Source organism: Otolemur garnettii, unplaced genomic scaffold (genome assembly GCF_000181295.1).
Source record: "Otolemur garnettii isolate 467f Iridium unplaced genomic scaffold, OtoGar3 scaffold00058, whole genome shotgun sequence".
Lineage (NCBI taxonomy): Eukaryota > Metazoa > Chordata > Mammalia > Primates > Galagidae > Otolemur > Otolemur garnettii.
The window spans coordinates 846,995-858,876 of NW_003852453.1; the positions used below are offsets into that span (position 1 = coordinate 846,995).

Consider the following 11,882-nt stretch of genomic DNA (forward strand, 5'->3'; position numbering starts at 1 on the left):
TTGATGCTATTTCAGTGCATGATATATTTCTGTTCAAAATTTATAATTCTTTCTGGTTGAGCCTAGGAAGGTGGCGTGCTTCCAGGTATTGGTCTGTTTCCTCCAGATTATCATATTTCTGAGAATAGAGTTTTTTGTAGAAATCATTGAGGAGTTTTTGAATTTCTGTTGTATCTGTTATTATTTCTCCTTTATTGTTTCTGATTGACATTATTAAATATTTTCTTATTTCTAGTTAGCCTGGCCAGAGGTTTATCAATTTTATTAATCTTTTTAAAGAACCAACTTTTTGTTTCATTGATCTTCTGAATGATTCTTTTGTTTTCAATTTCATTTAGTTCTGCTCTAAATTTGGTTATTTCTTTTCTGCTGCTGGGTTTGGGCTTAGAATGTTTTTCCTTATCCAATTGCTTGAGATGTCCCATTATGTTGTTGACTTCCTGTCTTTTCTTTTCTTGATGAAGGCTTCTAATGCTACAAATTTCCCTGTTAGGACTGCCTTTGCAGTATCCCACAGGTTTTGATAATTTGTGTTTTAATTATCATTTTGTTCTAAAAAACAAATCATTTGATGATTTCCTTCTTAATCTTGTCTATGACCGAGCTATCACTCAGCCTAAGGTTATTTACTTTCCATGACCTTATTTGAGTATGAGGATTTCTGTTTCTGTTGAGTTCAACTTTTATTCCATGATGGTCTGTGAAGATGCAAGGAATAATTTCTGTTCTTTACAATTTGTGGAGATTAGATTTGTGTCCTAAGATATGATCTATTTTGGAAGAAAATTCACGGGCTGATGAGAAGAATGTGTATCCAGTTTTAGTAGGACGAAATGTTCTGTAGATGTCTGTTAAGTCAAGTTTAAGTCTATTATTTCTTTGTTTAATTCCTTCTTAGTGGATCTATCCAGAACTGACAAAGGGGTATTAAAATCTCCAACTGTTATAGTGAAGGAAGATATCACATTGTTCATATCTGTTAAAGTTTTCTTTATAAATTGAGGAATGTTTAGGGTGCATAAATGTTAATTATTGAAATCTCTTCATGTTGAGTAGTGTCTGTCCTTGTCTTTCCTTGTCTTTGTTTAAATCTTATTGTATCTGCAAACAAAATTGTAACCATATCTTTTTTCTGGTTTCCATTTGCCTGTATTATACATGTCCATCCCTTCACCCTGAGTCTTTCTTTGTCTTTTTAGGTAACATCAATCTCTTGTAGGCAGCAGATACTTGACCTGAGTTTTTGTATCCAGTCAGCCAACCTATGCCTCTTTAGAGGACAATGTAAGCCATTCACATTAATTGAGATAATTGATAGGTATGGTAGTGTTTTGGCCATCATGTTTTTCAAAGGGCCAGTGGAATTTTTAATTCTTTCACCATTGTGGAGGTTAGGTTTTGTTTGATAAATTCTTTGGTGGTAGACCATTGTGCAGCCATTGTGGGAAATGGGTTTGAGTATTTACTGGAGAGCTGTTAGTTATGGCACATTTCCTCAACATGTGTATATCAGTAAAGTATTTGATTTCTCAATCACAAATGAAACTCCATTTAACTGGGTATCAGATCTTGGGCTGAAAATTTATTTGTTTTAGGAGATTAAACGTTGATAACCATCCTCTCCTGGCTTGAAAAGTTTCAGCTGAAAGATCTACAGTCATGCTAGTATTTCTCTAGGAACTAAAGCCCAGATCCCTCCTGTGGGCAGTGGGATCACTGTATGCCTCCAGATTCAGATGAGAGGCATCAGTACCTTGCCTCTGCTGCTCCCTGCCACCAGCAGCCAGGAGGGACTGATGCCCAGTTCCCTTTAGTAGGCAGGAGGATCAGGGAATTGTGCCTCCAATGTCAGACCAGAGGCATCTGCATGTGCCTGCTACCTCTAGTATATTTCTCCCAGATAGTTTCTCCCCTCACTATCACCAGCAACCCAGAGGGACTGAACGCCAGTTTCCTCCAGTGGATAATGGGCTCAGGAGAGTTGCCTCATCAATGTATAACCCAGGGCGTGAGCACCTCCACGGTGTGGCATGTCTTTTTCTCCAACATGTCCCTCTCTCCACAAGCTCCCCAACTTCTTCTTGAGTCACTATTTCTACACTGCCATCCAGCAGCCCACACTATGTCCAGGCCTCTCGTGGAATTGCCACACCTTCTGGGCTCTGCAGGAGTCAGGCCTACAGGCTGCCAGGTGAGGGAGGAAGGGTGGCCTGGAGTTCAGAGTTGCGGGGAAAATATTTGTGTAACTTTATGCCAGGTGGTATGATGTCTGGGCTCACAAGTGGGACCTCCCAGGAGAAGGAGGCTCGGTGTTTAGCAGCGCTCTCTTGTGGGACAAAATAAGAGGTCCTTTGTTGAGCACACGGTGAGCTTCTGTCTTGGGAGAGGGATTGCTCGTACTCTTAGTGATGGGTTTTGTACCTGGAATTTGTTTTCTTGAAATTAGCTTGCCTCTGCAGAGATGATGTGCACTTGTCTTATCTTTTTTCTCAGCTCTGCTCCCCACCTTCAGCTTCATTGAGTCCATTTTGTCAATTATCACTCCCTCTGGACAGGAGCCTCTGGCAAAAGCTGCCTTTAGTTGGCCATCTTCTCTTCAGTCAGAGTTATTTTGAAAGTGTGACAAACACATTAAATAATCCAAGCAAGAAGTCACAGAAGCTAGTAGAGGAAAACACTGGCTGTCATTGACGGAGGAGGCTCAAAGTGGCCAAATAAGAGAAGGAAAAAACCTCTAGGGGGACCTAGTGGTAGGGAAGCTTTTCTGCTTTTGTGAGTTTTACCTCTAGGAGCTAGACTAGCTTCTCATAGTTAAAATCAGAGAAAACTTCCTTCATGGACAAGGGAAGGTGCCATTTTGAAATACACCTGGGCATTCTGTTCTCATTAGCAAGGTCTCCCTTCAGGAGAAACTAGTTCCTATATGTTATTTTTAACTGGACACCCTGTTGCCTTTTTTCTAGGATAAAAATATTCTATGTCCTATTTATCATTCACGGATTTTCTTCCTGCTCATCATTTTGTTTTCTGTCTTTGGGATGGAATACTTATTATTCATATAGTCCATATTAAAATAAGAGTATCTCCTTTTTTATAGTTTTCTCTCTAGTGATCTGAAATGTCTTACTAGTGTGCCTTCTCCGAACACAAAAGTCAAGTATCCTCATTTCTGTGCAGCAGAAAATCTTGTACTATTTTTAGACATTTCCTTGGAGGATTAGCATTTTATGAATATGTAATTTCTCAACCTTAACCTTGTTACTATAAAATAATTATGTTACTATAACATAATTAGATTTTATGTGCCTTTTACTTTGACAAATACATTTACTATCTGAAACGGGGTTTTCAGAAGATAATAGGTAGCTCCTTTGTTTTTATATCCCAGAATTTAAGCTCAGTGCCTTGCACATAAATGTTACATAAAAGTAAATGTTGGCTCAGTGCCTGTGGCTCAAGTGGCTAAGGCGCCAGCCACATACACCTAAGGTGGCAGGTTCGAATCCCCAGCCCGGGCCCACCAAACAACAATGATGGCTGCAACCAAAAAATAGCCGGGCATTGTGGCGGGCGCCTGTAGTCCCAGCTACTTGGGAGGCAAAGGCAGGAGACTCGCTTGAGCCCAGGAGTTGGAGGTTGCTTTGAGCTGTGATGCCACGGCACTCTTCCCAGGGGGATAGCTTGAGGCTTCGTCTCAATAAAAAAAAAAAAAAGTTAGTCAACCGGTTATTTGGCAATCCCATTACAACTTGCCACTTACATTTTCTCACAGAAGCACCCCAAAAATCAGAGCATAGGATCTTAGATGTGCTCCTATTATTGACTATTCATAGGAATGAAATTTTTGAAGTCATTTTTAATAGGCTAGTATGTGTCAGTGTTGTAAGAAAATATTTGGAGGAGCCTGGCAGTGGAGTGAAACTCTTTTCTGCCGTGTTTTAAGTAAAACCACTCAAAAGTTTATGTCAGTCTATAAAACCTGAAACCAGAATACTATCTGTGTGGCCCACGTGGACCTTGACAGGACGCTGACACTCACTGGACTCTTGAGTGCCCGAGAGTCAGGAGACATCAGGGTACTCCTGGCTCGTGAGGAGCCCACCAGCAGTGCCAGGAGCTGCTTTTTCTAAGTGAGGATTCCAGAGCACCAGTAATCTTCTGCCCCAACTGTCCATCGGTCAGTAAGGGTTGGAGGAGGTCAGGGGTGACACAAGCCACCAAAGCTGTTAAAGGTTAATAATCTTCTGTATTAGAATTGCATGGGAGCAAAATTTCTTCTTGCTTTTTCTCTCTTAACTTACATTTGCAGTTTCCGGGCTAAGGTAGAATTTTTCAGTGCCTTTTCTTTTATTGAGATATCAGTTCCATAACACATAATTCACTTATTTAAAGTATACCATTCATTAATTTTATTATATTTACAGAGCTGTACAACCATTAACACATTTGATTCTGGAACATTTTCATCCCTTCATGCAAAATCCTTATACCCATGAGCAGCCACATCTCATTTTCCCCAAAGCCGCCTAGCCTTGGGCGACCAACCCCCAGTCTGCTTCTGTCTCTGTGGAGTTGCCTGTTCTTGGCACTTCATGTGAATGGAATCATACAATGTAAGATGTTTTGTGTGTCTGGCTCTTGCATTTAGCATGTTTTCAAGGTATATTAATCAGTGTTCTCCAGAGAGAAGAGCCAGTAGGGTGGATGGTGGGGAGAAAAGAGAATCATTGTTAGGGAAATTGCTTCACATGATTATGAATGCTGAGAAGTCCCACAGTAGGCCAATTGCAAGCTGAAGAATGTGGCTCAGACAAGTCCCAGAAACATCAGAACCATAGAACCGATGTTTTAATGTGGTCAGAGGTTGAAGGCCCAAGATTGAGCCCCAGAGCCACTGGTAGAAGTCCTGGAGTCCAAAAGCTAAAGAACTGTAGTTCTGATGTTCAAGGGTGGGTGAAGAATGCTGGAATCTGCTTTTTTGTTCCTTCTGGGCCCCAGTTGATTGAATGGTGCCTGCCCACCATCCAAAAATAGACCTTTCCCATGCAGTCCACTGACTCACATGCCACATTTCTCCAGAGACATGCTCACAGGTGCACTCAGAAACAGTGCCTTACCAGCTGTGGAGGGGTCCCTTTACCCAGTCACGTTAGCTACCACATGAGGTTTGTCCATGTTGGGGCATGTGTATTTCCTACTTCTTTACCTGAAGCAATTTACACATCCCATTCAGGATTCTTTGAGAACCTTTTTTTGTTAAAGTGAATATTACTGTCTTTTTATTTTGTTAAAATGTCTATTTTTAAGGATAAACTAAAAGAACACCTCATTTCTTCTTAAATTATATGCTATGCCATCGTTTAAATTATGTTCTTGCCATTGTTTACATAGATTCTGTGTTCTCTGAAAATAATACTGTTCTCAAGACATAATGCTGTTCATGGTGCGCTGGCATGGTCTCATGTCCTGCTTGCCAAATTGCTTTTTCATTTACATATGCTTGAGATGGATTGACATTACATAGCTGGCTATGGGGCAAAACTATTCCAAAGTAGAAGTATTGCAGACCCAGAACTTGAAAATAAACCTTAGAAAACAAATGAAAGAAACAGTTGCTAACAGTTCTGCTTACTGCCATCCCCTTGGTCAAGTGTCAGGCATCACAGTGAATTCCAGGATTTTAGAATTTTACATATCAAGCTGTGATTTTTTTTTGTTTTCTTTGAGACATAGTCTTAGTCTGTCCCCCTGGGTAGAGTGCTATGGTGTCATAGCTCACAGCAACCTGAAACTCCTGGGCTTAAATGATCTTCTTGCCTCGGCCTCCCCAAGTAGATGGGACTACAGGTGCCCGCCACAATGCCCAGCTGGTTTTTCTATTTTTCATAGAGACAGGGTCTCACTCAACCTCAAACTCTTGGGGTCAAGCGATCTTCGGGCCTCAGCCTTCTGAGTAGTTGAGACTACAGTGTCTGAGTAGTTTTTCCATTTTTAGTGGGGGAAGGGTTCTCACTCTTGCTCAGGCTGGTCTTAAACTCCTGAGCTCAAGCAATTCTGCTGTCTTGGCCTTCCAGAGAGCAAGTATTACAGGCATGAGCCACCGGGCCCAGCTAACCTGGGATTTTAATTTGAACTAAATCCATAATCGGAAAGGAAATAGTTCGTATATGATACTATTAGAACAAGTGACTTATAATTTTAGCCTTTACATTTAATTTCAAAAAATAATCTTTTTGTTGTTTCTGTTGTTTGTTTCAGATAAATGCAGTGTCGCTGTATCTCCTTTACCTTGTGGAGATGATTTCCTCAGGACTCCAGATTATCTACAACACTGATGAGGTATGATTTCCCAAATTCTTTACTACTAAATATCTCTGAGATGATCTCATTTTTTTTAGTTTTAATAATTTATTTTTAATTTTATAAAAGTAGGTTATTCTTAAATTCACACAATCAGACATTTTATTTTGGATATTGAATCAAAAGTCTTTATATGTTCAATGTATATCACTAAAAATGAACTTGATATATAACAGATTGTAAAACATTACTCCAATGAAGACTTTATTTCTGGTATTCTGAAATAAAAACTAGTGACTTTCAGGAAATTTTAGGAACAAAGTGAAAAGCATTTACAGATTATCTCAGAATTATTAGGTCTTTTTGCACATCATTGCTTTTTGTAACTCATCCTTAAAAATGAAAAGAAACTTTTGTCATATCAATTTGTAGAGCCTCAGAAGGGTTCTTCAAAAGAACAAATATTGTATTCTTATTAGAAAAATCATAAAGAATTCACATTTCAAGGTGAGAAGCATTTCCTTTATAAGCACTAATGCTTGACCCAGCACAAGCTGTCCCACTTTGAAATGCTTTCATCATTGAGATGAGCATATGATGAGAAACCTTGGGAAGGGCAGGTGCGTTGTACAGATTTGTTACTATTCCTCTCCTGGGATCCATGCAAGGAAGAGTAATTCCATGTTGTACTCTCAACACGGAAATCACCATTGAGCTGTGCTGAGGCCCTGTCAGATAGTCGCATGTCGTCTGGCCCTCCAGGAGTTTATAGTCATCCACATCATTACACCGTATAAGTTTATAGTTTCATAAAATAATGAAATCTCTATAGAAGAGAAGATAAATAATGCTAGTAAAAAATCCAATTACGGTTTCTTCTAATTAATCAGTCCTGTGTTTTTATTAATCCAAATAGTTCTTAGTTTTTATAATATTGTGAAATAGTGGTATTCAAGCAATTGGGGTTGATGAGAAGCTAGGAACCTCCTATTTCAAATAAATATGCAGCATGCTAGAATATAAAACCAAGAAAAGACCTGTTTATAAATGGGCAAATGGTTTGAGCAAAAACTTCTCTGAAGATGACAAATGGCCCACAAACACATGAAAAAATGTTCATCATCCCCAATCATCAGAGAAATGTGAATCAAAACCACTCTGAGATATCACCTGACTCTAGTGAGATTAGCCCACATCACGTAGTCCCAAATCTGCAGATACTGATGTGCATGTGGAGAGAAGAAAACACTTCCACACTGCTGCTGGGACTGCAAACTAACACAACCTTCATGGAAAGAGGTATGGAGCATTCTTAAAGAACTAAAAATCAACCTTTCATTTGATCCCACAATTTCATTACTAGGTATCTACCCAGAAGAACAAAAATCGTTTTACAAAAAAGACATTTGCACCAGAATTTTATTGCAGCTCAATTCATAATTGCCAAGTCGTGAAACCAACAAACTGTGGCATGTGTACACCATAGGATACTATTCAGCCATAACAAAAGATGGAGACTTTACATCTTTTATGTTTACCTGGACAGAGTTGGAATGCATTCTTCTTAGTAAAGTATCAAAAGGATGAAAAGAAATATATATCCAATTTACTCAATATGGATAATTGAGTAATGATTATTACTCAATTGAGTGATGATGATTATTATTATAATTGAGTAATGATTAATGATAATAATGTGAAACCAATATATAAACAACTGCATACCCACATGAATGATAAAACACAAATATTGTCTAGCAAGGGGGAGGGGAGAATAGGGAGGGTGATTGCCAGGAGCTCACCTAAAGTGCACAACTGGGAGGGTATTCAGCAGCCCCCTGAGTGAAGATCTTTACAACTTGAACTTGACCTTAGAATTGAACACAATATAATCTAAACATTTGTACACTCATATTAATTCAAAATTATAAAAAGTTGAACACAGTTCGTAAAGCAAGCAGACAGCCCTCAGAATGGGAGAAGATATTTGCAGGGTATTTCTCTGACAAAGGTTTAATGACCAGAATCCCCAGGGAACTCAAATGTATTCACAATAAAAGAACAAGTGACCCTATCTCAGGGTGGGCAAGGGACTTGAAGAGAAACTTCTCTGAAGAAGACAGGCGCACAGCCTATAGACACATGAAAAAATGCTCATCGTCCTTAATCATCAGAGAAATACAAATCAAAACCACTTTGAGATAGCATCTAACTCCAGTAAGAGTAGCCCACATCACAAAATCCCAAAACTACAGATGTTGGTGTGGATGTGGAGAGAAGGGAACACTTCTGCACTGCTGGTGGGAATGCAAGCTAATACATTCCTTTGGGAAAGACATCTGGAGAACACTTAGAGAACTAAGTAGGAATGCAAACTAATATGTTCCTTTTGGAAAGATGTTTGGAGATCACTTGGGGATCTAAAAATAGACTTGCCATTCCATCCTGCAATTCCTCTACTAGGTATATATCCAGAAGACCAAAAATCAATATAACAAAGATATCTGCACCAGAATGTTTATTGCAGCCCAATTCATAATTGCTAAGTCACAGAAGAAGCCCAATTGCCCATTGACCCATGAATGGATCAAAAAATGGTGGTATATGTATACCACAAAATATTATGCAGCCTTAAAGAAAGATGGAGACTTTACTTCCTTCATGTTTACATGGATGGAGCAGAAACATATTTTTCTTAGCAAAGTATCTCAAAAATGGAAGAAAAAGTATCCGATGTACTCAGCCCTACTATGAAACCAATTTATAAGCACCCACACTATATGAATGTTATAACCCAACTACAGTCCAAGATGAAGGGGAAAGAGGAAGGAAGGTGAAAGGGTGGCTGGAGGGAGGGTTATTGGTGGGACCACACTTATGGTGCATTTTATAAGGGTCCATGTTAAGTCTACTAAGTGTAGAATATGTCTTAACACAATAACTAAGAAAATGCAGTGAAGGCTATGTTAACCAGATTGAGGAAAGTATTTCAATCTGTATATGAAATCAGCACATTGTACCCCATGATTGCATTAATATACACAACTATGATTTAATTAAAAAAGAAAAGAGAAAAATAAATAGGTAAAAGAGGCATGACTGGAGAGGAAGGAAGGCTTGTAGAACTAGCCCATTTAGCTTCTCTTATCTTTTTACCCATAAATGTTCCTGAATACTGGGGAAGTATCCCAGGTCCTGATGGAACCCAGTATGATAACCATTTCCAAAAGTAGCACTGACATTATTAATTGCAAACCTCTCTCTAATGTCACTTGAGGTAAAAATGGTTAGATTGCCTTAGTGGTGGTGATTGGTATTTTGTTTTTAGTTTTTAAAATTTATGCTTTGCTTTTGTGATAGCTAGCATAATTTATTTATTTTCTTTCTTTTTTGGGGGGGAGGGGACAGAGCCTCAAGCTATCCCCCTGGGTAGAGTGCCCTGGCATCACAGCTCACAGCAACCTCCAACTCCTGGGCTCGAACGAGTCTCCTGCCTCAGCCTCCCAAGTAGCTGGGACCACAGGCGCCCACCACGACACCTGGCTATTTTTTGGTTGCAGCCGTCATTGTTATTTGGCAGGCTCGGTCTGGATTCGAACCTGCCACCTTAGGTGGACGTGGCTGGCACCTTAGGTACTTGAGCCACAGGCGCTGAGCCAGCATCATTTATTTTAAATCTTTATTTTTCAGCTACCATTTTTTCTAAATATATTGTTTTAACCTTTCCATTCTGATTACGTGCCTTATGTATATTTAAGGTTTTTCTGACAGTTTCCTTCTCTCCCCTCTTTCTTATTTATGTTTTTTTCTTGACCTTATAGTTTTTATGTGGTACAGACAAAATCTTTTGTAAAAACAAAATTTGTATAGCTAATATGAACAGCTTTCAACATTTATACTTAGTGTCATAATTGTTCTCCATTTTTTTTCCTTGAGACTCTATGTATGTTGGGGACCATGTCGACTGGCAGTAAGTGGGTCTGCATAGAACCTTTCTATGAATGAATCTCCTTTTATCTAGATATTTTAGAGAATTCTTCGAAATGTGATGTGACTTGGAACCATTTTCTTTTATAATTGTGCCTTAGAACCTGGATTCACAAGTTCATAACCCTGTCTCTTCTTCATCCTCTAGTTTCATCCACATTATAAGGCATTATAAGAACCTGGGTCCTTCTCTATTTACTGTCAGTTTTAAAATTTGCATAATCTTTATTTTTCTCAAGATTAAAGAATGCAGTGTTTGGAGATGTACTTAAGTATGGTACATATGTACATATGTGTGTAATATATGTACTCGTTGTACTTTGGGATTATTTAATGGGCCTTCCTTTTGCTGCTGCTCATCACATCTTTACTGATTCTCTCATTTCTATAAACTTTGTGTTCACACTGTCATTCCTTAGAGAGTGGACCATTGTCTTACAGGGTCATGTGCGCCCTTACTGAGGCCCTGTGAATGTGCTGAGAGCCAGTGTTTGTGTCGATACTTTGCTGGGGAATATATTTCCTGAGGGCAGGGACGGTAGTGCTTGCTAATTTTCTAACATCTTTCGTTGTTTACTCAGAGATAGCATATTTTCTGGGTGCTCAGTCTTTATTAGTGTCTATAAAAAGTCTTGCTGTGCACAGTCATGCATTGAGAATTTATTAAAGTAAAAACTGTAAACAAGGCAAAGTTCTGGAGTTCTGCCTGGCCCTCCTACTTGCTTTTCTTTCTTTATCTGGAGAGAAACCCATCAGGTATGTTAAACTTATACCAAATGCGAATTCCACCTAAGCTCATCTGTCTGTCCACTGATGAAGATAATCATTTCCATGAATTGGAGTGGAGGTGGGAACTGCTGCATGGGGCTCCACGTCTATCAGTTTTCTAAAAACAGATGAACAGAAACAAGAAAGAAGTCCTTTAGAAATGGATCAAAGAAACTTACTTAATCCAAGTATTTCCACCTTTGTGTAACATTGAGATTTTGTTTTGCATTTAAGATAATTTTTCTTCCTTTTTTATGAAAAAGTTGTGTTAGAGGAAAAGACCCAATTCTTTCATGAAGAAGGGATTTTCTGTACTCTGGTGGCCCTGTGAGTATGTGTCTTAAGGAATACTTTAAAAGTGGCTGGCATGGTGGCTCACACCTATAATCCCAGCACTCTGGGAAACTGAGACAGGTGGATTGCTTGAGCTCAGGAATTTAAGACCACGCTGAGCAAGAGCAAGACTTTGTTTCTACTAAAAGTAGAAAAATTATTAGGGTGCCTATGTCCCAGCTATTCAGGAGGCTGAGGCAGGAGATTCACTGGAGCCCAGGAGGTTGCTGTGAGCTATAATGACACCACAGCACCCCACTCAGGGCAACAGAGTGAGACTCCAAAAAAAGAAAACAAAAAAATACTTTGAAAGTGCAAATGTATAAAGTTAAAATTTTATCTTCCCTTCTTGGACTTACTTTACTTTTAATTAAGATATTAACACCCATTATTATATACCTCTGCGTGTAAGTGGAGAAGCTGCCTGCACAGTGCATGTAGTTTCTGATGGGTCTTCTCCAGAGTCTTGCTGTTACATGTCTCCAGTTTGGGTG

The 11,882-nt window shown here is 39.1% G+C and overlaps 1 protein-coding gene across 2 annotated transcripts in view; it reads left to right on the forward strand.

The window, feature by feature from the left end:
- Positions 1–11,882, forward strand: part of PHKB (phosphorylase kinase regulatory subunit beta) — a 225,746-nt gene that overhangs the window by 47,882 nt on the left and 165,982 nt on the right. For both annotated transcript variants that reach the window (XM_023514768.1, XM_012806835.2), the window contains exon 6: positions 6,259–6,339. In XM_023514768.1, the coding sequence (XP_023370536.1) occupies positions 6,259–6,339 (81 nt within the window). The remainder of the gene's footprint in view (positions 1–6,258; positions 6,340–11,882) is intronic.